This window comes from Cryptomeria japonica, chromosome 9, assembly GCF_030272615.1.
Source record: "Cryptomeria japonica chromosome 9, Sugi_1.0, whole genome shotgun sequence".
NCBI classification, from domain to species: Eukaryota; Viridiplantae; Streptophyta; class Pinopsida; order Cupressales; family Cupressaceae; genus Cryptomeria; species Cryptomeria japonica.
In genome coordinates, this window is record NC_081413.1 from 375782790 (window position 1) to 375806660 (window position 23871).

The 23871-nt window shown below is 44.2% G+C and overlaps 2 protein-coding genes across 3 annotated transcripts in view; one reads left to right on the forward strand and one right to left on the reverse strand.

Annotated features, from left to right (window-relative positions):
* LOC131072564 (multisite-specific tRNA:(cytosine-C(5))-methyltransferase trm4b) overlaps positions 1 to 23871 on the forward strand; it is a 248177-nt gene that overhangs the window by 43019 nt on the left and 181287 nt on the right. For both annotated transcript variants that reach the window (XM_058008759.2, XM_058008751.2), the window contains exons 3-4: positions 348 to 414; positions 516 to 631. In XM_058008759.2, coding sequence (XP_057864742.2) covers positions 348 to 414; positions 516 to 631 — 183 coding nt within the window. The remainder of the gene's footprint in view (positions 1 to 347; positions 415 to 515; positions 632 to 23871) is intronic.
* LOC131858042 (uncharacterized) lies at positions 17891 to 21027 on the reverse strand. Its single transcript, XM_059210907.1, has 6 exons — positions 20507 to 21027; positions 20179 to 20411; positions 19932 to 20084; positions 19431 to 19831; positions 18873 to 19278; positions 17891 to 18749 (listed from the first exon to the last, which is right to left on the reverse strand). Exons 1-6 carry the CDS (start codon positions 20752 to 20754, stop codon positions 18244 to 18246), a joined length of 1947 nt encoding a protein of 648 aa, XP_059066890.1. The 5' UTR covers positions 20755 to 21027; the 3' UTR covers positions 17891 to 18243.

Sequence of the window (23871 nt, forward strand, 5' to 3'; positions counted from 1 at the left end):
GTTTCTTACGGGGAATTTTAAAAAATGCGTGTAGAATTACTGTATAGGAAGCATCAATACATTTTATGAAAAAAACAAAAAACAGAATTTACTGATATGCATTGAAGACACATTTTCTTTTTTGGTCAAATTTCTGTATGAACAAAAGTTATGACTATATTTTTTCGAAAAACCGTTGCATACTTCACAAGTTGAAACATGTATGTGTTATTGTTGTTGGATATAAACTAGGAATCTTTCAAGACATCTTTGGTATTTTTTGTTGCTGCTTTTATTGGCCATGATCTGAATGTGTCCTGATATATAATGCTTTATGTGGATGTTGTTGGCAATCTTCATTGTATCAGTGGGCAGTTTGCTGATGATATTCTTTTCCAGCTGGAAAATGATTTTTTAGCATCTGTCAATCCTGAGGTATATACCACCTCTTTTTAAAATGTGTTTATACAATGCTCTATTTTCTCCAGTCTTTAAACTAAATCGAGCTAACTAGTCTATGCTGTTTCTTGGACTAGGACATAGGTGGCAATGTTGCTGAATTTGTAAAGCCTTTACCATGGTATCCAGACAAGCTTGCGTGGCACTTGAACTTCTCTCGGATGCAGCTAAGGAAAAACCAAACACTTGAAAGGTATTTGAAATGCTTGAAAATTCCATTTTTCATTTGTATTTTGTGTATCTTGTTGAGGTTCTTGAAGCAGTTACTTCATTTCTTAATCAAACACCATGCTTCTTGGCTAAATGTGACTCTTTCATGTTGATTACAAATTTACAAGTGGTACTAATTTCTATTTCTTGCATTGATAATCCAAAGTTTCTCTTGAAGGAGTTGCATCCCTTGGCTTCATCGCTTGTTGAGAATAATAAATAGGGGGGTCTACTCTTGGAGAAGGCATGGAATGATCAAGGAAAGCAGAAAAAGAATTGAAATCAGAACTGGAATTAATATTAGCAGCAATTCTAACTAAAAGATAAATCTGATAAATAAGTAGAATTGTAGACCTGTACATATGTGTTCATGCAATAGAGATACTTGCCGTAATTATTGATTTTTGTGAGTAATCTAAATGCTTCTTTTTATTATAAACATGTAATGGAAGATTTGTATAGTAATCCATTCTGAATTTAGAGAAATTGATTGCAAATAGGAAGTATAGCTAGCCTTCCAAGTTCATGAGAGGTGAAGGAACACCGGCTTTCATGCTCTTATTGAGTAGGGCACCGCGAGATGGAATGGACAACCAGCCTTCCATGCTCGTGGGCCAGTAGGTGGAATGAAAGACCAGCCTTCCATGCCCGTGGGTCAGGAGGTGGAATGAAAGACCAGCCTTCCATGCTCGTGGGCTAGGAGGTAGAATGAAAGACCAGCCTTCCATGCTCTTGGGCTTGATAAAGGAGGATGGCCAGTGTTAGCCGCATTATTGTATACGGGAATACGACTAGTTAATTAAGTTGTAATTGGGTTTGTTAGTTGGCAGCCGAGCGGTGGTAGTTGCGGTGCGACGGTTGGCACTCGTACCCCCTCGGTATCTTTATATACTTCAGAATGTAACTTGCAACACACGATTATGAATGGAATAACATATTTTATACTTGTCTGAGATCTATGGCATTATCACTCTGCATTATGTGCTTTATGCTTTAAGTTATTCACCGGAGAGGGCAAACATTTGGCGCCGTTGCCTAGACGTACTCGGGAACGGAAGACGCGGAGGGCGCATGGACACGATGGGCCTACCCGTTGGTGAAATAAACCCAGAGGCCGACGACGCGCGAACAAAACTTTACATAGGAGAAGACACGGCAATGAGAGAATTTTCAATTTTGCTCCAGGTAGCTATCCAGACCTATGTCCGACGAGAGGTGGCGGAGGCGGAAATCCCACCAAGTGTCGTGTGGACAGCGCTGGAGGTTAGCCTAGCAGCAACGCCAACAAATCCTTCAATGCTACGAAGAAAACAGTCGACGGGAAACGGAACGAGATGGCGCTAGGCCAGGAGGGAAATGAACCTTGAACTTTTTATATTCAAATAAAAGTGTCATTGACACGAGTTGTATTGGAGGAAATGAATTAATAAAGACATGTTTTGATTTATGTATTGTGAGTTATGGAAATGTGCGACAATTAATGCCCAACCTATTGAATAAAGATAGAAATAAAAAAGCAGAAACGGACGAGTGGGAGGCCGCACAAAGGGCCTTGATTCTGGAGCAGCAAGTAGAACGTAGACGGAGGCTAAGGCAACTTGCCGAAGGACGACCTACCGAAGGGTGGCCCGTGTGGAACCAAGGAGGTGTCACGGAGGGTGCAGAAGCCGACGGAAATTTCTACGCGTCGCCAGAGCATCGTAGGACGTAGAGCCACAAAGAGTTTCTGGAAGAAACAGGTTACGGTGAAATCTAGTCGAGGAGACGCGGGATCAGTTTAGAAACTTATCCCTTACACCACGGAGTGAAGATCACCAACGAGAACCAGGAGTGGGCGCGGGTGAGAGCGACGGGGAGGGCAACCGTATGGCTGTAGGTGCGACGCACGACAGGCAAAACACGGTACCACTAGTCACCCATGCAGGACACACCACGGGCGCTGGAGGGAGCGACACAGGGGCTCAGACACAGCAACAACCATCGCAGGGGAGACGACCCCCATCAATGGCAGGTAAACAGAAACTACCGAAGTTCAATGGCGACGGGAAGGAGGATCCCGTTCGCCATTGTCGAACGTGCGAAACCATATGGTCAACAAACGGTGTTACCGATCAAGATGAATGGGTAACACAATTCCCAACAACTTTGAGGGGAGTGGCCATAGACTGGTACTCAAATATGGATAAGGCCAAAGTCGGCACATGGCCCGATCTGAAGGAGTTTGGGATAGAGTTCCGTCTCCTGAGAGATGACAACGAAATAGTCGTTGAGATCTATGGAACGAAGCAGAATAAGAACGAGACAGTGCGAGCTTATAGTCGGCGGTTGAAGGAACTACTGGGAAAAATGGACAGTCAACGAGCAGATGGGTTGAAAAAGCGATGGTTTGTGGAGGGACTAAAGCATTCCCTCCAAAAGAAGATGAAAATCGTTCCACCTACATCGTACGAAGACGCATACAATAGAGCGATGGATCTCGAGAGCGAGACCAAGACATTGAAGAAAAAGAAGACGAAGGATAGCTTGTCGGAGGAGGATGACTCGTCACAGGAAAGCAGCAGCGACAGCGAGGTTGGCAAATGGGTGCAAGCGCTCTAGAAAGACATGGAGGGAATGAGAAGGGAATTCAAAACAATGAGAAGCACTAGTCGGACCGAAGGGGACATATGGTGCGCTGAGTGCAAAGAGGAGGGGCACACAAAGGGTACTTGCCCGAAGAAGGCATTTTGCGAGATTTGCCAAGTGATGGGACACTGCACCAAGGAGTGCCCATACAACATGAAAACCCGGAACACGCAAATGAACCAGGTGTTGTTCACGGAGTAGGCCACAACGTCCGCACCAGCGGGTACGGGCCAACAAACAAACACAACGGCATCATCTGGAGGATACCGGGATAGCAGACGTAGCGGCAAAAGAAATAATAACAATAACAATAATAGAAACCGGATCCAGTATGACGCCAAAGGCCGGCCAATGATCCAGTGTAGGGCCTGCAATCAGTGGGGACACTTCGCCTGCGATTGCATAAAGGAAGCTAACCCTCAGCACCTCTGCCGATGGTGTGGGCCAGGTGACCATGAGGACGCAAATTGCCCGAAGCCTGGTGTAAACCTTCTAAACATAGAACCCACGGAGGCGAAAGTATTGGCAATCACCAGGGCGCAGGCCAAAAAGAGTGCATACCCAAATCCCCGCACGGAGACCGAGAGGGTGCGGGAAGCAAGAGATGAGATCACAAAGGAAATGGCCGCACAAGGGCAGAACAGCCACGAGACCGCAAGTCCCCTACGAATGAGGGGAGAAGAGGAAATCTTATAGCAAATATTGCAGATAGAGGTACCCGTGAGAATTCAAGACATCCTGGAGACCATGCCGCAGCTAAAAACTGCTATCTTAAACTCTGTACCTTCACAGGTGAAAATGAGGGAGGTTGTGAGCCCCACAGCCGACTCTGCGTTAAGGGAGGTCCTAAGCCCCACGGTCGACCCCATGTTGTTGGTAGTCAACAGCGGACGCCAACCGACGGTAGTAGAAATGGGCATACTGGGGACTACCTTGACAGACACTATTGTGGACGGAGGGTCGGGAGTAAATGTGCTCCCAGAAGCGACATGGAAAAAACTGGGAAAGCCTACGTTGTGGCCCCCTACGTTCAACCTACTAGGGGCAGACCAACACGGGATTAAACCCCTTGGTACCCTCATGGGCCAGTAGGTGATGGTTGGCATGCAGCCATTCGTGCTGGATTTTGTAGTAATCCCCTTGAAGCAGAAAGGATATGACGCCATTCTCGGGCGTGGGTGGCTCATTGCAGCAAAAGCGAACCATAACTGGAAGCGGAATACCCTTTCCTTGGAAAACGTCGGGAGGAAGTACGTGATCGATCTCCGTACGCAGATGGTGAGTGAGGAGTTAGCCTCCTCCTCCGACTCGGAATCTGAGGGAGACCAGTTGGCGGAGGGCGGAGACGGATGCCGCATGGAACCTAGTGACGAAGGGGTGTTAGAACTGGAGGCATGCTCAGGGGACGACGGGGACTCCTTGAATGGCCTCTTCCATTGGCAAATGGGAGATTATGAATTATTTACACCCTCGTGCAATGTATTGAGCATCGAGGAAGAACCAGATATATTTCCCCCAGAATATGCTGAGTACAAGGAAAGGGAGGCCTCGGTGAATGAGACGCCGACACACCAATTCCCGAAGGGGGAGCCCATTAAATATCAGGAAGCCAATTTAAAGGAGACAAATCTCGGGGGGACGAGTGACTCCAAGATCATCCTCGTCGGAGATGATTGGAATCAAGTGTTGAAGGTCGCAGCCTTCAAAATTTTCCTTGAATACAAGGATGTCTTTGCATGGACATACAAGGACTTGAAGGGCATGCCCCGAGAGTTGTGTGTACACCGAATAACATTAGTACTGGGAGCCCAACCGGTAAGGAAGTAGCCTTACCGTATGAACAAAAATTATGCTGCACGGGTGAACGACGAAATTGAGCGGATGTTGGAAGTGGGAATAATCTTCAAAGTGCAGACAAGCCAATGGGTGTCTCCCATTGTGATTTCCCTCAAGAAAGAGGCCAATCAGATCCGGATCTGTGTAGACTTCCGGTGCTTGAACGCTGTCACTATTAAAGACCTGTTTCCCATACCCTTCACCGACAGCATCTTGGAGGAAGTAGTTGGACATGAAATCTATTTCTTCATGGATGGGTTCTCTGGGTACAACCAGATATCCATCACGGAGGAAGATAAGTTGAAAACAACCTTCGTGGTGGACGGTGTGTACGCATACAACCGAATGCCCTTCGGTCTATGCAATGCACCTGCCACCTTTCAGCGCATCATCTTGCACATCTTCGACAAGATGTCGGTGGGGAACTTCAAAGCGTTCCTGGATGATTGGTCTATTTACAGCGGACAGGACATCCACTTAAAAACTCTCGAGGAGTGCCTAGAGAGATGTTGGAGGGCACGGTTGGCCCTCAACCCGAAGAAATGTAGATTCATGGTACCACAGGGAAGATTGTTGGGACACATTGTGTGTAAAGAAGGATTGAAAACGGACCCAGACAAGATTCGGGTAATAGTAGAAATGGAACCTCCTACAGACGTCACGGGGATAAAGTCCTTCCTTGGTCATGTGGGGTACTACAGGAGGTTCATCAAGAACTTCGCTAAGGTGTCCCACCCGTTGGATAAGTTGACATGGAAAGGGGAACCATACATTTGGGCAGAGCCACAGAGCAAGGCCTTTGAAGAGTTGAAGACAAGGTTGGTGGGAGCACCCATACTGGCATACCCGAATTGGGATAAGGAATTCCATGTTCACGTGGATGCCTCAAACTATGCCATCGGGGCTACATTAGCCCAAGTAGGAGGACACGGGTTGGACCACCCCGTTTACTTTGCCAGCAGGTTGCTCTCGAAGGCGGAAAAGAACTACAGTACCACAGAACGTGAAGCCCTTGGTATGGTCTATGCCGTACAGAAATTCCGTCATTACCTCCTGGCCACACCATTCGCATTTTACGTAGACCACCAGGCACTCATGTACTTGGTAAACAAGCCTATTATCCAGGGGAGGATAAGCCGTTGGCTATTGCTACTACAAGAGTTCACATTTTTAATTGTGGTAAGACCAGGGCGAAGCCATGTCATAGCTGACCAGCTGTCCCAGATTAAGTCGGGGGAACCTCCAGAGGGAGTAAATGATGATTTTCCGGATGCACACTTGTTCCAAATAGCCGTACTCCCTTCATGGTACAGGAAGATTGGAGAGTACCTATCGACGTCCTGATTTCCGGAGGGTATGCCTCCAGGGGAACGGAGAAAGCTCGTATTAAGGAGTAGGACTTTTTCGCTCATCAACGGGTTACTCTACAAAATGGGGCCGGACCAGGTATTAAGGCGTTGTGTCATGGGGGAAGAAGTCTCGAGCGTATTAAGGGAGGCACACGAAGGACCCGCAGGTGGACATATGGGCCTAGACACTACAGCCCGCAAGGTGCTTCTTGCAGGACTGTGGTGGCCAACGGTACATCACGACGCCAGGGAGTGGGTCGTGGGGTGCGACACTTGCCAACGGGCGGGCAAACCTCTGAAACGGGACTTCATGCCCCTCAACCCGTCGCACGCACAGGAACTCTTTGAACGATGGGGACTTGACTTTGTGGGTCCTCTTAAGGCCAGCCGCACACGACGGTACCGGTACATTGTAGTTGCGACAGAATACTTGACCAAGTGGGTGGAGGCAAGGGCTCTCCCGGATAATTTGACAGTAAGCACAGTGAAATTTATTTACGAACAAATCATTACGCGATATGGTATACCTATTCAGTTGACCAGTGATCGGGGGGCCACTTCGTGAACCATGTCATACGGCTGTTGATGTCAGAGTTCAAGATTTTTCACTCATTATCGAGCCCGTACTACCCACGTGCCAATGGCCAGGCGGAGGCCACAAACAAAATATTGGTATCGGTAATTTACAAGTCCTGCGGGGTAGAAAAGGAAGATTGGAAAGAGAGGTTACCCTCTGTACTATGGGCCTACAAAACGACTTACAAAGTGACCACGGGTCAGACTCCGTTCCAACTCATGTACGGGCAGGAGGCGGTGGTGCCAGTGGAATTCATGGTGCCAAGCCTTCGCATTGCAGTAGAGAACAGACTCGGGGATATGGAGAGCTTGAGGGAGAGATTGTATGCCTTAAGTAAGTTGGACGAAAAAAGAATGCTGGCACAATGGGCCACATAGACAGCCCAGCAAAGACGAAAGGTGTGGCACGACAAGCACCTTCGGCGAATGAAGTTTACTCCTGGACAGCTAGTGTTGAAATTCAACGGGAAGAATGAAATCAAACCTGGGAAATTCAAAGTGCGATGGCTAGGGCCCTTTAGGGTACGCGAGGTCAATACCAACGAGGCGATTAAGTTGTGGATGCTGGATGGGAAGGAGGTGCTAGACGCCGTCAATGGATTGAAATTAAAGATTTATCATGAATGGAGGGAACTTGGCCCCTCTAGTCTGGATGTTTGTCAGTCTATTATAAGATAGAAAAAAAAAAGAAGGTACGGTCTGTACGACAACCGTACCGTACGGAAAAAAATTAAAAAAAAAAAAGAAAAAAAAAAGTGGGTCCACCGTACTGTGGAACCACCGTGTGGTGGAACCACCTACGGCGGGACCACGGACGGTGGGGCCATCGGCGGTGGATGCCACCGTGCGGTGGTCTCCCACACACCGCCAACAGCATTAAAACCCTCCACAAAGCATTGAAACACAAACCGCAAGGCACAAACGGAAATAAAAAGAAAAGCCAGCCCGTGCATGCCGCACAACGCCGCCCAACCCGCACACGCCACCTGCTAATATAAACCTCGCACAAAAGGCAAACAAAGAAGCAACGGAAAACGGAGCAGCCGCAAAAAGAAGCCCGCACAGCCCCGCACAATCCCACGCAGCCCACGCCAGAAGTAAACCACACAGCCACGCAAGGGAAAAAGGACCGCCACAGGTAGATCACGCAGCTACACAAGACAAAGAAGGTCGTTACGAAGGTGCCTAAGACCGTACGATTTTTTAACAGGAATTCAGGAATTCAGTTATACAGAGATTAATGGATTCAGTAGGGAAAAGAAGTTGGAAAAAACAGCTGCACACTCCCTCCAGTAGCAGCCAGAGGGATAGCAATACCAAAGTTTTAGTGTCAGGCGTACGTGTTGCAGGCAGCACCATGGATGCCGGTGCCCGACAAAAGCAAAAGCAGAAGGCACCACAGGCTGCTGTAAGTGGGAAAAACACATTGACGCCCCAGAACATCACCTTTGAAGGCTTGAATGGGTCGGAATGCCGGAAATGGTGGCAGGACACTCCCGACGATGATCTGGTGAAGCAAAACCTCCGTAAGGCGGAAGTGGAGTGGGCTATTTGGATGCCCGTGTTTCCTATCCGCGAGTATGAGGGTGCCCTACGGTTCATGGTAGACACCTTCGACAGGCACACATGCACCAACACTTTTGAATACCTCGGGAGGGATGTTACCATGTCTTTCAAAGCAGGGGACTTCACGAAGGTATTCGGCATTCCAGGTAGACAGGGCAAGAAAATAGAACTGAAGGCTAAAAAGATGAAGCGGGAAGAGAAGGAGCGGTGGATTAAATTAATCTCCAGGAACTTGACGACAGTAGAGTTGGACAGCGTGGCTAGTGCCACGAAGGGTCGAGGAATCCGTAAGACTTTTGTTGCGGAGGGCCACTGGAGATGCATTATGGATGTCATCAAGAGCAGATTGACAGGGTCGGGTAGGGCGTCGGACATCGCCCTCCCTCAGATTATGCTGATGAACGGGTTAATGAATGGCATTGTGTATGATTGGGCCTCGTTACTCGCAGAGCGCATGTATGAGTTTTTGACGCTACGCACATTCTATATGCCTCACTATGCTATAGGGTTGTTCCTGGAGGCCACGCGGGAAGCAGTGCCCGAGGAAGAGTTGGAGGTACGGCCATGGGGACCGTTGGCAGCAGGTGAGCCTCAAATAATGTATTGGAGGCACTTGGACATTGGGCACTCTTCCGCGAAGCAGAAAAGGGCAGTAGATACGGCCTCGGCTTCAGGGGAGCCTGATAGCGGGAGGGATACCAGTAGCACAGAGGAATCAAAAACAGAAGAGGAGGATGATAGCAGCATGGCAACAGAGGAGCGGGTTCTGTTTGCCCCACCCCTGCTACCGGTGGGCACGCCGTTGCCATAATTTGGAGTAGGCGGCACCTTTATTCCGGCCTTCGGACAGAGCCGCACGCCAGTTACACTTGGCCCCCTTCAGCAATAGGTAGCACCACCCAGCCCAACCACAGCGGCACCTACGGAGGACATGGCAGAGTCAGGGACGGAGGAGTCATCGCATCGGATAGTGGTCGCCGAGCAAGGGTTGAGGGAGGTAGTGGGTACAGAGCCTCGGGTACGGTTGGACATTGTGGGGAGTGACACAGTGGTGACTGTGTCTGCGTCTTTGTTGGAGGAGCCAACGAGAGCGAACCATCCCCCGGTCGTAGAGATGTGTGCCGACCCGTCGGTCGTGGCTATGCAGAGTTGGCTCACACAACGGTTTCAGATGACATTGGCACAACCGGAGGGAGCTGTGGTATTCTCACCGTGTCGAGAGACTAGAGCGAAGGTAGTCGACTTGGACGACTCATCGGGTGAGGCGCATGGACTCGTAGTTGGGAACGAGGTAGGGGAGGTCGCCTCTGGGCAGGCGCCAGGGGATGGTACACCTTCGGTGGCGGAGGAGGTACCTTCACAGTAGGATGCGGTTGTGTTTGTTCCACCAAAGACTTCACAGCCTTCGGCGCAGACGGGGGAGGATATTGAGACCTATCTAGCTGACATGGCTGACATGGTGACGAGGGGTAGGCGGGTGGTGGTCGCTGCCCAAATGCAAGCATTGCAGCAGGTGGTGGTGGAGCTAGAGCAGGTCTTACAGTTTATGCGGGTGGGTTGCTCGACAGCCTTTGCTACCTGCTTTGAGTCTCAGGGTTGGCCGACTACTAAGACAGAGGAGATGCTCTAGGCTTGGAGGCTGCGTCAGCCCGTTGTGGAGATTCGGGTGACGGCAGTTGTCTGCGAGATCGAGCAGGTCTACCGGGATGCCTATTATACATTGAGGCGTACACAACAGGAGTCTGCGGTCCGTGAGGCTGCACGAGTAGCGTTGGAGAAGGAGATGGCCAGTCAACAGGCCTCCTGGGCAGTCGGGAGGGCGCAGTTGTTGGCACAGGTTGAGGTGGCCCGCGCAGAGACGGTTGAGACCCGGGCAGAGAAGGCCGAGGTAGAGATTTGTCTGGCAGCTGAGCAAAGTGTGAGGAGCCACGTGCAGCAAGAGTTGGATGCCGTCAGTACCGAGAGGAGTCTGTTGCAGACTCGGTTGGTTTGCGTGATGGAGGCATCGGATACAAAAGAGAAGGAGTTGCTGGAAGCCGCACACATGGTGAAGACAACTTTGGAGAAAGTATTGGTGGCAGAGCGAGATGTGACTGTATGCACTCAGCAGGTGTATGAGCTCCACGCTCGTTTGGCGGCCCAGACATCGGCATCTCAGCCTTCTGTTTCAGGGACGCTTCCTCAGCCCCCTCCCTAGTTTTTCTGATATGTATATAGTCTAGGTTGCATGATCTCCATTTTTGTTGTAAGTCGCTTGGAGACGACTTTTCTTTTGGGGGGGATGATGTTAGCCGCATTATTGTATACGGGAATATGACTAGTTAATTAAGTTGTAATTGGGTTTGTTAGTTGGCAACCGAGCGGTGGTAGTTGCGGTGCGACGGTTGGCACTCGCACCCGCTCGGTATCTTTATATACTTCAGAATGTAACTTGCAACACACGATTATGAATGGAATAACATATTTTATACTTGTCTGAGATCTATGGCATTATAACTCTGCATTATGTGCTTTATGCTTTAAGTTATTCACCCGAGAGGGCAAACAACCAGCCTTCAAGGTGAATTGAGGGATGGAAGGGTGACCCACCTTCCATGCTCTCATAGTACAAGAGTGACCGACCTTGAGACTGCAGTTTGCAAACGTTTTAACAAATTCCTAATGAAACTATTATAGGAATCTACTTTGAAACGGCTATTGCTTATTTGGGTTGCAATATGAATGATGTTTATGGATACCATTATGTTTAACTAATGATTAGCAAGATATATGCTATCATGGCTTATGATTTAATGCCAATTTCCAGTGACTAATTTGTGTGCAGGACCTAGAACAGGATTTCTCTTATAAAGGGCATTTCAATTAGTAAATTTGTATTCTTAAATGTACTATATTTCTTATTTTAATTGAAATTGTGGTTTTAGGGTAGAATTTAGGAATATCCCAATAAGGGACATTACACACCTAGGAAAGGTCTTGGTTTGGGTAAGCTCGTGTTGCTTCCTAGTGAATATTGGCATACATAATTTCTTAGGACTCTAATCATAGCATCTGACTTAAAAGCATGCTAATGAAAGGTTCTCACCTCTCTACTAAATGGCATCATAAGCCTAGTCATGGTCCTAAACAACCTCCAAGCCAAGAGACCAATCCAAGAACTAGATAAACACACATTCATGCATAATATCAAGGCTATCATCAAGAACACAAAAGGGATTGCTATACACACCAAACAAACTTTTTTGTTTATTCAAAGGGGGAGCCAAGAGGAAGACAACTTCATGGGAAGGATAAAGGAGAGTCTCATACCAAGTAAAATCAAAATAAGGGTCTCAAATCCAATAAGATAAACAACCATTTAATCCATGATTCACAACATATAAATACACCATTTTTCACCCAGCCATCCAATGCATCTCAATACCAAAAATCACAATGCAATGATAATGATCCATCTCTCCCACAATGCGAAGCATAATTTATTGAACAATGCCTTTGATGGAGAGTTTTTTGCGTCTCTCTCTACCTCTATGTACATGGGCAAGGAGGAGAGTGAACTGAACACATTCCCTCAAACACTAATAGAGCACTAATGCTCAAACAATCCCAAAGAACAAATAAGAACACATATTTCATGTGATGCCCCTACTTGGAAGCTGTCATGTTTTCAACAATTATCATACATTACTGAATGCATTATCAATTTATTATGCTTTCTTCAATTAATTCCACATTTTATAATTCATAGCCCTCTATTATGATCTAACCTTGTTACTACCTAACCCTAATGGAGGAAGGGGTATTTATGTTACCAGGGTGCTGAGAAACCAAACTACAACAGGCTCCCTAAAGGTTTACGAATGCAGGCCCTTACCCCATCTCGGGACTACTCCCTCAAGGTTTACGGGATACTGATCCTTACCCCATCTCGGGACCACCTAATTGGTTGGAATTAGATCGCCTCTCCCTTAGTACAAGTCTAGCCCATCCTCCATAGGCATTAGCAGAAGATCAAGGACTAGGCTAAGAGTATACTAACTTCTCATGTATTATGGATATATATGTAATTAAATACGACTCTCATACATATTGCAGTCTATATTAATATTACTATTGAATTATGCATAAGAACATCATCAAGCATCATATATTAAGCTTACATATTAAGCACATCCCCATGCATACTAGCAAGAACAAGGATGTTGCTGCCCTAAGTCATAGGGTTTGCCGAATTTCGGCCATGAAGTTTGAAATTCGGCGAACTTAAAACCATACTAAAAATTCGTAAAAATCCACTTCATATTCGTACGGAAAAATGGTGTAGCTTTTATTAATGAGATATATTTCACAAAAACACTTTTTTAGGGTTCGGAATTTTTTTTTATCTGGCTTCTTTAATTTCATCATGATTTTTTCTGCCTTCTATTGGGTTCGTCAGGATTTTCTCTGCGTTATTTAGGGTTCATCGCGGATTTTTCATAAATCGTAGTTCGTCGGGATTTTTCCCACCTCTATTTGATTAGCATACAAATGTTTTTAAGTATGGCAGCTTCAAAATTTGGATTAGTATCTGAGAGCATCAATGGCGCGTGGGTACTTGTTTAGCAATCAGAAAGCAATGAGTCGATGCCTCTATGTATCGGGTAAAAACTAAGATAGTTGAAACACCAAATCTGAACTGTTATTAATTTAAGAATTACGGTGGCACTTTAATATTTAATACAATTTTATTTGACGTTCAATATTTCTAATTTTTTTTTTTTTTTGATCGGTAAAAGGCCGAAGCCTAAAAATTTTATTAATTAAAGAAAATGATTACATACTCCATTCAGTGTGGGCACCGGTAGGAAAGAACGGAGGAAGAAAACCTCCGGTCTCGCCCAGATCCCTTAGAGGATCGAAATCTAATGATACACTTAACAAGAATGAGAACAAGATACAATAGTCCTTGGGAAAATCCCAACAGGTTGAGCTATATGACATAGAGATATCGTTCTAAAATTTTGAAGTTCTGAAAGAACTGCTCATTCCTAAAAAATGATGTCTGCATCACCCTTTATTGCCTGGACTTGGTCTCTCGGAAGCAGGTTACAAAATGATCTCTTGATCTACAAAAGATCTTACGGCCAAGATCAGTGTCAGGAGATACACTACAAAGTTTTAAATGAGAGAACAATGTCCAGAGACTCCCTGAGTGAATAATAAAGCTCCAAAACTGTCAAGGGGAAGGCCCTGCAAGGCTAATCGTGACCAGACCTGCATAAAACCTTCAGACTTATCCTACATCAATCACTCCAAGAGATGTTAGCTCGAAAAAACCGCACAACTGGTGGTGCCAAACCTTCATAATAAATCTACAACATCCTTAGAGACTATAAGTAATGTTAAGAATTTTTGAAGCCCAAATCATTGAATAGCAATATCATAGCATTATATTGGGAGATGAGCCTTTCAAACATAGACAAACATCTTGCGCAAGAGAGGAGGAAGAAGGAGAAAACCCTGAACCGAATTACAGAAAGAAACTCGTATAATCAACATAGAAGCTTACAGATGAAGTAGAAGACAACCACCTTACTCGATCATCCATCATCATTCAAATGATAGCAAAGGCCAAACACTGCTTAAACGAAACCAGACAGATATCTCTATACATCTAGATAAGAAATATTACTTTTATATACCCATATATATGAATACAAATATATATATATATTAAACAGATAGAAGATAAGATAGCAACTGATTAAAAGCTTGGAACGAACTGAAATGAGTTTCCAGTCATAAAGGGCCATCAGTTCACATAAGATAAATAAATACACTCAGAGTAAAGACGATAAGCTTAATATACTTAATCCATAAACACTTTCAAAAATCTAAGTCCGAGCTGCGAAGGGATGACCCAGCTCAAGGGATAGAAGCAAAACTAAAGTTAGAGTAAAAAATCCTACTTAACAACCATATGTCTAAAGATAGATTTGACTAATCTAGGTCAAAAACCAAACTATAAACACTTGAGAGTCATAAAGAGGCGGGAAGCCTGAAACCATAATGGACTCCTCTAACCAGCCCGACTTCTCCTTACCCGCTCCTGTGGAGCCTTTTCTCCAGAGCTGGCTGGCAAATTAGCAGGGGAGGAAGCAAGGGATGGAGGGATTTCCACATCGTCCGGAACCACTTCAATATTCTCCACTTCTAGATAGTTAGCGAACCACCTGTTGCATGTCAGTTTCCTAACCCGCAGAAGCCACATGAGGAAAAAGAGATTCCTTCGCCTAATTGGGTTGCAGGCTTCAAAGGCTATCGGATCGTCAATTGACAAAATTGGGTATCTTGGCACCCGGTTATTCATCCTGATGAGAATATCATAGTCATGAGGCTTCGGAGCAGAGAGCTCGTCATCAATATTAACCACCACCCGGTCCAATTCTCCAAGCAGTTCCTTCTAGAAGACCTTTTTACAAAGTTTCATTACCACATTCCTGTCATTCTCAAAATGCATAGCCACTGCCAAGAACATTGCGACAATGTTTGAATTGGCTCTGGTGCGGTCTTCATTCATAATATAATCATTCCCGAGGATTTTCATGACTGCTCTGATGACCAGGGGGGTCGGAAAGACCAGGATGCCTTTCAATCTCTCCTCCTTAATTTCTCCTACAAAGGCCATTTGCCGCTTGAGCCCTATTAATCTTAGCGGGTATCCATAGGAGCTGCTAGAATATCAGATAAGCCAGAGCCCAAGCAAGTAAAAACTTAAATAGAACTAGTATTAAAAGGCATCGTGAAATACAACTCATCTTGCCTAAGAGGGACGATAGACACTAATGGATGGTAGAGATCGAAGGGCCGAGATGCAATTGAAACAATCTGCAGGATCAAGGTAATTAATACCGCCGCCTCTACACGAACGGGCTGCTAACCAATTGCTGGCTATCGCGGTAAGGGAAGTCACATCAACACCACAAGAATGTCGTCAAGTTGGTACTAATCGAGGGGAGTTGGTGACAAAAGATGTCCCGGAAAGGTATCGTCTGCCTCTAAAATATGGCTAAAAGCCATAGATAAATATGGTCTAAATCGTAGCTGTAAATTACATATAGAATATAAAATAAATTAAACAATAATTCTAACTCTTAAAGCACCATAATCTCTTATTCCTATTGGTGTACGATATATCTATATGAATATTAATACATATACATCCATGCATATATATATATCTATAATTATTTATATATATGCATGTCTATATAAATATGCATAACCATATATGCATATGTATACCAATAGACGTAAAATCTTATAAGGCTCTAAGAGGAGATCTAAAGAAGAAATAAGCTTTCCACGAAAAAGACCAGAGAACCATTAATATATTCTGAGAGCTTAGAGACAGGCTCCCTAAACTTCCCCAGCTTAGAGCGATGATAGGAACACTTCCTTCCATCTTCGATCTAGGATTAGCCCCCTAAGGTAGCAGAGACTCACCTCCTTCAGAAGAAGGGGATGGCCACATTTCAGAAAAAAGAAAAAGAAAAAGGACCCCGAGGGATCCCAAGCCAAGCTGAACAAGACCTGAAGCCTGGGATAACCAACCAATTAGCTAAAACAGAGGAGGACTCCTCCCTCCTAACTAATGAACTGCCCATCAGCTCCTGCATTAGCTAATTCATCCGCCCTAGAGATTCCTTCTCTATAGATATGGTTGAAGGTCGTTCTCTTGAAGTCTTTAAGGAGACCAAGAGCTCTAGACAAGAGCGCATTCAGGTACCAATCAGGCAAAGAACCTTTTCTAAGGCCATTGATAATAATGGCCGAGTCTCCTTCAATGGCCAGTTTGCGAATACCCCTATTTTGACAAAGAAGGAGACCTTCAATTAGGGCTAAGATTTCAGCCTTGTTATTGGATTCAAACCCTATAGGTTTTGCTAGCCTATCCAGTTCCCTCCCACCCTCATCATGCATACAACATCCGATAGCTGCAGGACCTGGGTTCCCTCGGGAAGCTCCATCAAAGTTTAGCTTGACTCAACCCCTTTTAGGGGCTCTCCACTTGCAGACCTTTCTCAGCTCCTGTTTTTTGGAGTTGCCATCTCCAACAAAGGGGGGGATCCTCAAACCAAACCACCGCCCCCTCATCTTCTCATCCCAGTAGGTAATCTCTGAGAGATTACTAGGAAATTTAGAAATTCTACTATTTAGAGTCTCCGCAATTGAGGCTCCTATTTTATTCACCAAAAGGGTCCACTCCATCTTCTCTTCCTTAAAGAGTCTCCTATTGCGTTCCTTCCAGAGTTCCCAGATAACCAAAGAAGGGGCCAGGTTCCGAAGCCCACCATATAGGGAGTTCTTGAAAAAGATTGGCCATGCTTGAAACATCCCAAGGATGGTATTGGGAAAGGTTGAGTACCACCCTAATTTGTGGCACAACCAAAGGCAACACTTAGTGGCATAATTACAATTGAGAAAGATGTGGTCTTTATCTTCTTCAGCCTCTTCACATAAAGGACATCTGCTAGAGCCTTCATAGCCCATCCTTCTGAATCTATCTGCTGTTAAAATATTATCCTGGAGAGCAAACCATGAGAACAATCCTGCCTTTGGTAAACACATCTTATCCTAACATAACTCTGAAGGGACAAAAGTGGAAGAGGAGAGCTACTGACTCAGGAGGAGATTATAACCATCTTTTGAGGTATATTCTCCCAATTTCGACCCATCCCAGACAAGAGTATCTGACCCTAAGTTGAAAGTGACCATCCTCTTATTAAGGATGTCTTGAAGCAACAATTTCTCCCTTGCAGGGATGTCCACCTGATCAAGGGCTAAGTCTCCCTCAGAAGGCGTGATGTAATCCTTAACATACCTACCCCAAACAGATTCTAGTACTACTCTCAACGATTCCAAGTTAACTTTTTGCCGAAGGACTGGGAAACCTCCCCAAGAGTCGGACTAGAAAAGGGCTTTATCACCCTTGCCCAGATTCCATGATAATTTGTCTAAGATGATTTTCCTACAATCCAGCTTAAAGTTCCAAATACACGAGCCTCTCGAAGGGGAGGAGTCCCTGAAGAGGCTCATATGGTCCCTGCCTCGGATATATTTATGGTAAAGGATTTGGGCCCACTTAAGATGAGGAAATCTCAACATTCTCCATACTTATTTGGCCCCTAGCGCCCTACTCTGAACCTTAATATTCTTAATCCCAATACCCCCTGCCGACTTGGGCCTACAGATCTTATCCCAGGCCATAAGGGAGATACGTTTCTTCTCTTCCACCCAAAGTTCTCAGACTCGGACTCGGCAAGGCCGACTCGACTCGTGACTCGGCTATGACTCGGCGACGACTCGGCTATGACTCGGCAAAATAAAAAACCCTTGAAATTTAGAGATTTTTAACGATTTAAAACTTGTTTCATGCACCCATTATTGAATAAAGCTTAAAGACACTATAACATCATCAAATAGAAGCTAATTTGATCACATACATAAACATACATCCATCACATGCGTAGAAATGTAAATTGTAGCTGAAGGAAATAGAAAACATAGATATATAGAGTTATAAATGTTGTCAAATGTATATAAAATCCATGACATCAAATGTTCCCAAACATATATATAACTGTAAACAAAAACAAGTCTATGGCTCAGGCTCTAGCTCATCCTCAGCCTCAGAGTAGTCTGTCTGCCTCCTACAAATGCGTCTAATGTAGGTCCTGGATGACTGAGAAGCCATAGTCTCTGCCCGTGAGGTGCCTGTGCCGGATCGTGCTCTATCCTCCTCCTTTGCCATAGCCACAGCCTCAGCCTCTCTGTCTGCCTGGTCAACCCACTCATGGTCCTCCTCAGTGAAGATGGGATCGGTAGACTCAGTGATCCACTCAGACTCTGGATCGATCTCCGCTAAAGTGATCGGAGAGGAGTCAGTGTCCAAAATCTGTCTGGTCCTATGACGAAGGTTGTAATGAACAAAAACAAGATCATTCAACCTCTCCATAGACAATCTATTACGCCTCTTCGAGTGGATGTGCTCGAACATGGACCAATTGCGCTCACATCCAGAAGCGCTGCATGGCTGGCTCAAAATATGGATGACAATTTTTTGAAGGTTTGGGGTTGAGGGCCCAAACATTTGCCACCATCTATCTGAAATAACGAAAAAGAAAAAAATATCAAACTCATTTCCAACTTTAAGGCTAGATTATAAAATAAAAAATTAAAATGCATAAGCCATAAACTTAAGAGTCTTAAGTTTACATATATTTCTACCTGGCTGCAATTGTGTTCGAGCCTCTATGCACATGCTGCTTGAGAAGATTGCCCCTTCTCGATTATTATATTTATCCAGCTGGAGCGTTGTACTTGAGGCTGTGCCATCAGTACACAACTTTTGAACCACTGTATACAGGCCACTAAGAACCTCCTCATCTTCCTTGAAGTCATCACGGAATCGAAATGCCGGATTAAGGTAATAGGCTGTTGCATGGATGGGCCTGTGAAGCTGGTTCTGCCATCTCCTATCAATAATCTCCCAAATGGGGCCATACTTATCCTCATCTCCTGCATATATGGACCTAATGGCCTCCTTGGCCCTATCCATACCCTCATATATATAGCCCATAGAGGGCTTCTCCCCATCAACAACTCGTAGGAGAACTACGAGGGGCTCAGTGACCTACACATAATGTTAAACAAAAACAATTAAGTCACAAATTAAATAAAAAAAAAGAAAAATTGCAAAGTTAAATTGTTAATAAATTAAAATTAAATTACTAAATAGTAGATACTAGATAGTAGATACTAAATGTTAAATTGTAATAAATTTACCTGCACGGTTTCTCCACAGGGGGTCCAAAAACCTGGCTCATCAAAAATGCAATTTACCACATCTATCCCTGCAGTGGTCGTAGCATAGGATGAGGAAGTCCACTCCTCGCCAACAAACATACGCCTCAAAGCCGCCTTTGATTTTATCAAGGATTTCAGTGTGAGGAAGTTTGAGGCAAACTTCGTGATACCTGGACGAGCCAACTCCTTTTGCCCCGTGTATTGCCTCATAATGCTAAGGACCAATGCATGATTGTAGATAAACTTGCTGATATTTTTGGCCCTTTCAACTATTGATTTCACCCATTCAAGCTTACCAATATCCTCCAACATGAGGTCAAGGCAATGGGCCGCACAAGGAGACCAAAAAATTTTCGGGTGCCTCTCCATCAAAAGTTTACCTGCAGCAATTTTAAGTTAATTAGAAATTTTGATGTGTTAAGAAAATTTTAAATAATCATAGATGCCTCTCCATCAAGACTTGAAAAGTTCAAAATTTACCTGCAGCAACATAACTTGCTGCATTATCTATCACCACCTGCACCACATTTTCTTCCCCCACCTCTTGTATGACTTCCTCAATAGCCTCACATAAGTATGTGGCATTTTTCACATGTGAGGAAGCATCAATAGATTTCAAGAACATGGTGGATCCTGAAAATAAAGTTTCAAACTTTCAACAAATCAAAATTTAATTTATTCAATGCATTTAGGGAAGTACAAATTAGAATGAATCATGATCAATCACCTCTGCAGGAAACAAGAAAATTTAGGAGTGTTCTATTCCTCCTATCCGTCCAACCATCTGTCATGATGGTGCAACCCTTTTGGCTCCAAGACTGTCGGTGGTCCTCTAGCTCAACTTTCATATCCTCAACCATTTGTAACAAGAGGGGGCCACTTAACTCAGCATCGGTAGGGGCTTTAAACCCCGCACCACAAATGGTTATGGAATCTACCATGCCTTGCCAATAAGGAGACCTGTCACAAATAGATTATGATTAGACAAAGTAGAGTTCAACTTCAAACTATAAATTTACTTTTAAACTTAAAGCAATCAAATCAAAAAGAATTACCTGGCTGCAATAAATGGAATGTTGTAAAAGTACCAAAACTTGCAAATTTGTTTTCTTGCAGCATCATGAACCTCCTTGTTCCAACCCATGCCCTCAAGCGAGGGTTGTGCCCCAGGAGTACTACGCGGCACAAAATAACTATCCAACCTGGATTTCCGAACTCTAGGGCCAAAGGTAATAGTGCCACCAGGAGGAGTAGAAGTAGAAGCACTAGCACTAGCAGAAGCACTAGGGTGAAAGGGAGGCATGGAAGAACCCTCTCCAACACAGCCTACGGATGTGGATGCGGATGCGGATGTGGGTGCATGGGAGCCAATAGCACTTAACTCTTCCAATTGCCTCTTCTTAGTTAACTTTTCTTGTTCATGTGTTTCTAATTGGACATAACAGAAACGTTTTGCCTCAGGAGTTTGTAATTTGCATACCTCAATATCATGGCCAGGTATGCCGGCAATATGGTATTTAAATCTATTGATGCCACCAAAATTAATTTCTTTACAAAAAAAACATTTTGTTTGATTTTTTTGTCTGCTAATAAAGTCTTCAGTATATTTCCAAGCCTCATCCTTTTTAGGCATTGTGAAAAATGAATGTTTTTTAAACGTGAAGGTTGCTGCAATAAGAAAATTTAATAAAGTTATAAACTAATAGAAAAAATCAGCAAACCCTACTTTAAAAAAAAAAAAAATTGTAAATACATGTTTACAATTTTTTTCTAAAAAAATGTAGGGTTTGCACTTTGCCATTATTCTACTTCTCTCATTGTAATTAAGCTAAAAAAATAAAAACATTCAAGATTTGGAAAGTTAACTGTTAAACTAAAAAAAAATTAACAAACAAATGAAAAAAATCCATTAACATACTTAAAAAAAAAGCAAAATCTACCTTACCTCTTTCAAATGAGTTGAGAAGTCTTGCTTTGGACTCCTTGATGCTCTCAATGCAAGCCTATGGCCTCCCCAATGTGATTTGTGGTCTCCTTGATGCTCTTCTTCCTTGCTGGTTGCAAACCTATGGCCTCTTGTTTTCCTTCCTCTCTCTCACTTTTCCTCTCTTCTTCTCACAACTAACAATTAGAAGACCTTTTAGGGTTATATCAAAGAGAAAGGGAAAAAAAACAAATGAAAAAGCTTTTATTTTTTTTGTTTTTTAAAATCCGAATTGCCCCTATCGCGCGGCCGAGTTCGAGCGGCGAGTCAGCAAAACTCGCCGAGGTTGGCTCGACTCGCCAACTCGGTGAACTCGCCTACTCGGCGAACTCGCCTGACTCGCGGCGAGTCTGGGAACTCTGGTCAAAAGTAAAACCTCTCAAAGGTTGGGTCAAAGCTTTTGATTTGCCATCCTTGCAGGATTCTATTAAGCAAGAAAGGAATATGGAGATATCTACACCATATGCTAGGTCTCCTAGCAAGTTTCCGCAGAGGTCTGCAAAATTGGCTACAAAAGAAGGATAAGAAACCAGAATATACTAGACTAGTAGGAGAGATATCTAAGATAGTTGGTGGAACATCCCGGAATAGGCTTTGCTTTGATTGTCATGAACCTTGGACACCTGGACACAGGTGTAAGAGTGGGGGCAAAGCCCACTGGATTGAGGTCTTTGAGGAGCTCAGTGATGATGAGTTGGAGGAGACATATGTCCATTATGAGCAACAAGAGTAGATGGATGGGAAGTTAAGAGAAGATGAGCATCAAGATGATTTGCCACAAATGGAGGGTGTGATTGTAACTCTCTCTACCACTCCTCGTTATAGCGCTTTCAAAGTTAAGGGTGTTGTGTAGGGGCAATGGGTTGTATTATGTAATAGTGGGGTTATCCACAACTTCATTGATGCATCCTATGTGAAAAAGAGGGGTCTGAAAGTGGAGGAACATAAAGGTTTCCATGTGAGGACAGCCAATGGCACATTGCGTTGTGCAAATCTTGCTCCATAGTTGAGCATTGCATTGGCAAATTACACCCTTACTGAGGACTTTTATGTGATTTACATTGAGGAAACCAATGTTGTGTTGGGTGTTCAGTAGTTACATACTATAAGTCTGTATTTGACCGGCTTCAAGACTATGCAATTGAGTTTTACGGCAAATGGTAAAGAGGTGATATTGAGGGGCTTATCTGCAGAGCAACCAGAGTTGTTTCAGCTAAGAGAATGGAGAGAATTTTTCAGCATTCAAAGGCTGAGTGGGCAGTGTAGTGTTTTATTACAAATAAGTCCATGGATATAGGAGAGCAAGGATATCATGTTGGACAAGCATAGCTTGGTGTTTTTAGATTTACCACATGGTTTACCTCCAAATCATGGTTTTGAGCATGTCAGTGAGTTTGTGGATAGCAAGCCAGTTGTCACAAATTCAAAGATAAGATTGAGAAGACTATTCGAGAGTTGTTGGATGCAAGACATATACAACCCAATTCTAGTCCTTTCACTTCTTATGTTGTCTTAGTGAAGAAGGATGGCACTATGAGGATGTGCATAGATTATTGTGCACTTAATGAGAAGACCATCAAGAACAAGTATCCTATTCCGTGTATTGATGAGTTGTTGGGTGAGCTACATGGAGTGGTCTGCTTTTCCAAAATAGACCTTCGATCTGGATACCATCAAATTCGAATTTGGGAGCAGGATGTGCACAAAACAGCATTCAGATGCCACTATGGACATTTTGAGTATTTGGTAATGCCCTTTGGATTACAAATGCTCCGGCTACATTTCAATCTCGTATGCACCATGTGTTCAACAAGCAATTGCAAAGATTTGTATTGGTTTTCTTTGATAACATGCTAATATATAGCAAGATGCGTGAGGAGCATCTTCAACACCTTGATGAGGTTTTGAGTATTTTGGCAACTAATTCCCTTTTTGCAAAAGCTTCTAAGTGTGAGTTTGGTGCGACTGAGCTATTGTATCTTGGATATGTCATTGGGAATGGAGTGAAGGCACATAGGGAGAAGATTTAGGCTATACTTGATTGGCCACCACCAAAAAATGTGTCACAATTGAGAGGTTTCATTGGTTTATGCACATACTATGGACAATTTGTGAACAAATTTTCTTCCTTAACCACTCCTTTGACAGATTTGACCAAGAAGGATGCTTTTGTTTGGACGGATGAGTCTCAAGGGATCATGGATCATCTTAAGCAGGTAATGAGTACTTGTCCTGTTTTGGCTTTATCGGATTTCTCTAAACCTTTTGTGCTTGAGTGTGATGCATCCAGTATTGGTATTGGGGCTGTGCTAATGCAAGACAAGCATCCCATTGCTTATGAGAGGCGAAAATTGAATGAAGTGGAAAGGAGGTTCTCTACATATGAAAAGGATATGTTGGCAATCATGCACGAACTTGAAAAGTTTCACCAATATC

What these genes read in the sequence shown, in the direction of transcription:
- LOC131858042 (XM_059210907.1), bottom strand. Translation starts at nt 20,754, where the DNA reads ATGCCTCCCTTTCACCCTAGTGCTTCTGCTAGTGCTAGTGCTTCTACT. An exon ending in CCTGTGGAGAAACCGTGCAG is followed by an intron (nt 19,279 to 19,430) that starts GTAAATTTATTA and finishes CATTATGTGTAG; the next exon opens with GTCACTGAGCCCCTCGTAGT. An exon ending in TCGAACACAATTGCAGCCAG is followed by an intron (nt 18,750 to 18,872) that starts GTAGAAATATAT and finishes TCGTTATTTCAG; the next exon opens with ATAGATGGTGGCAAATGTTT.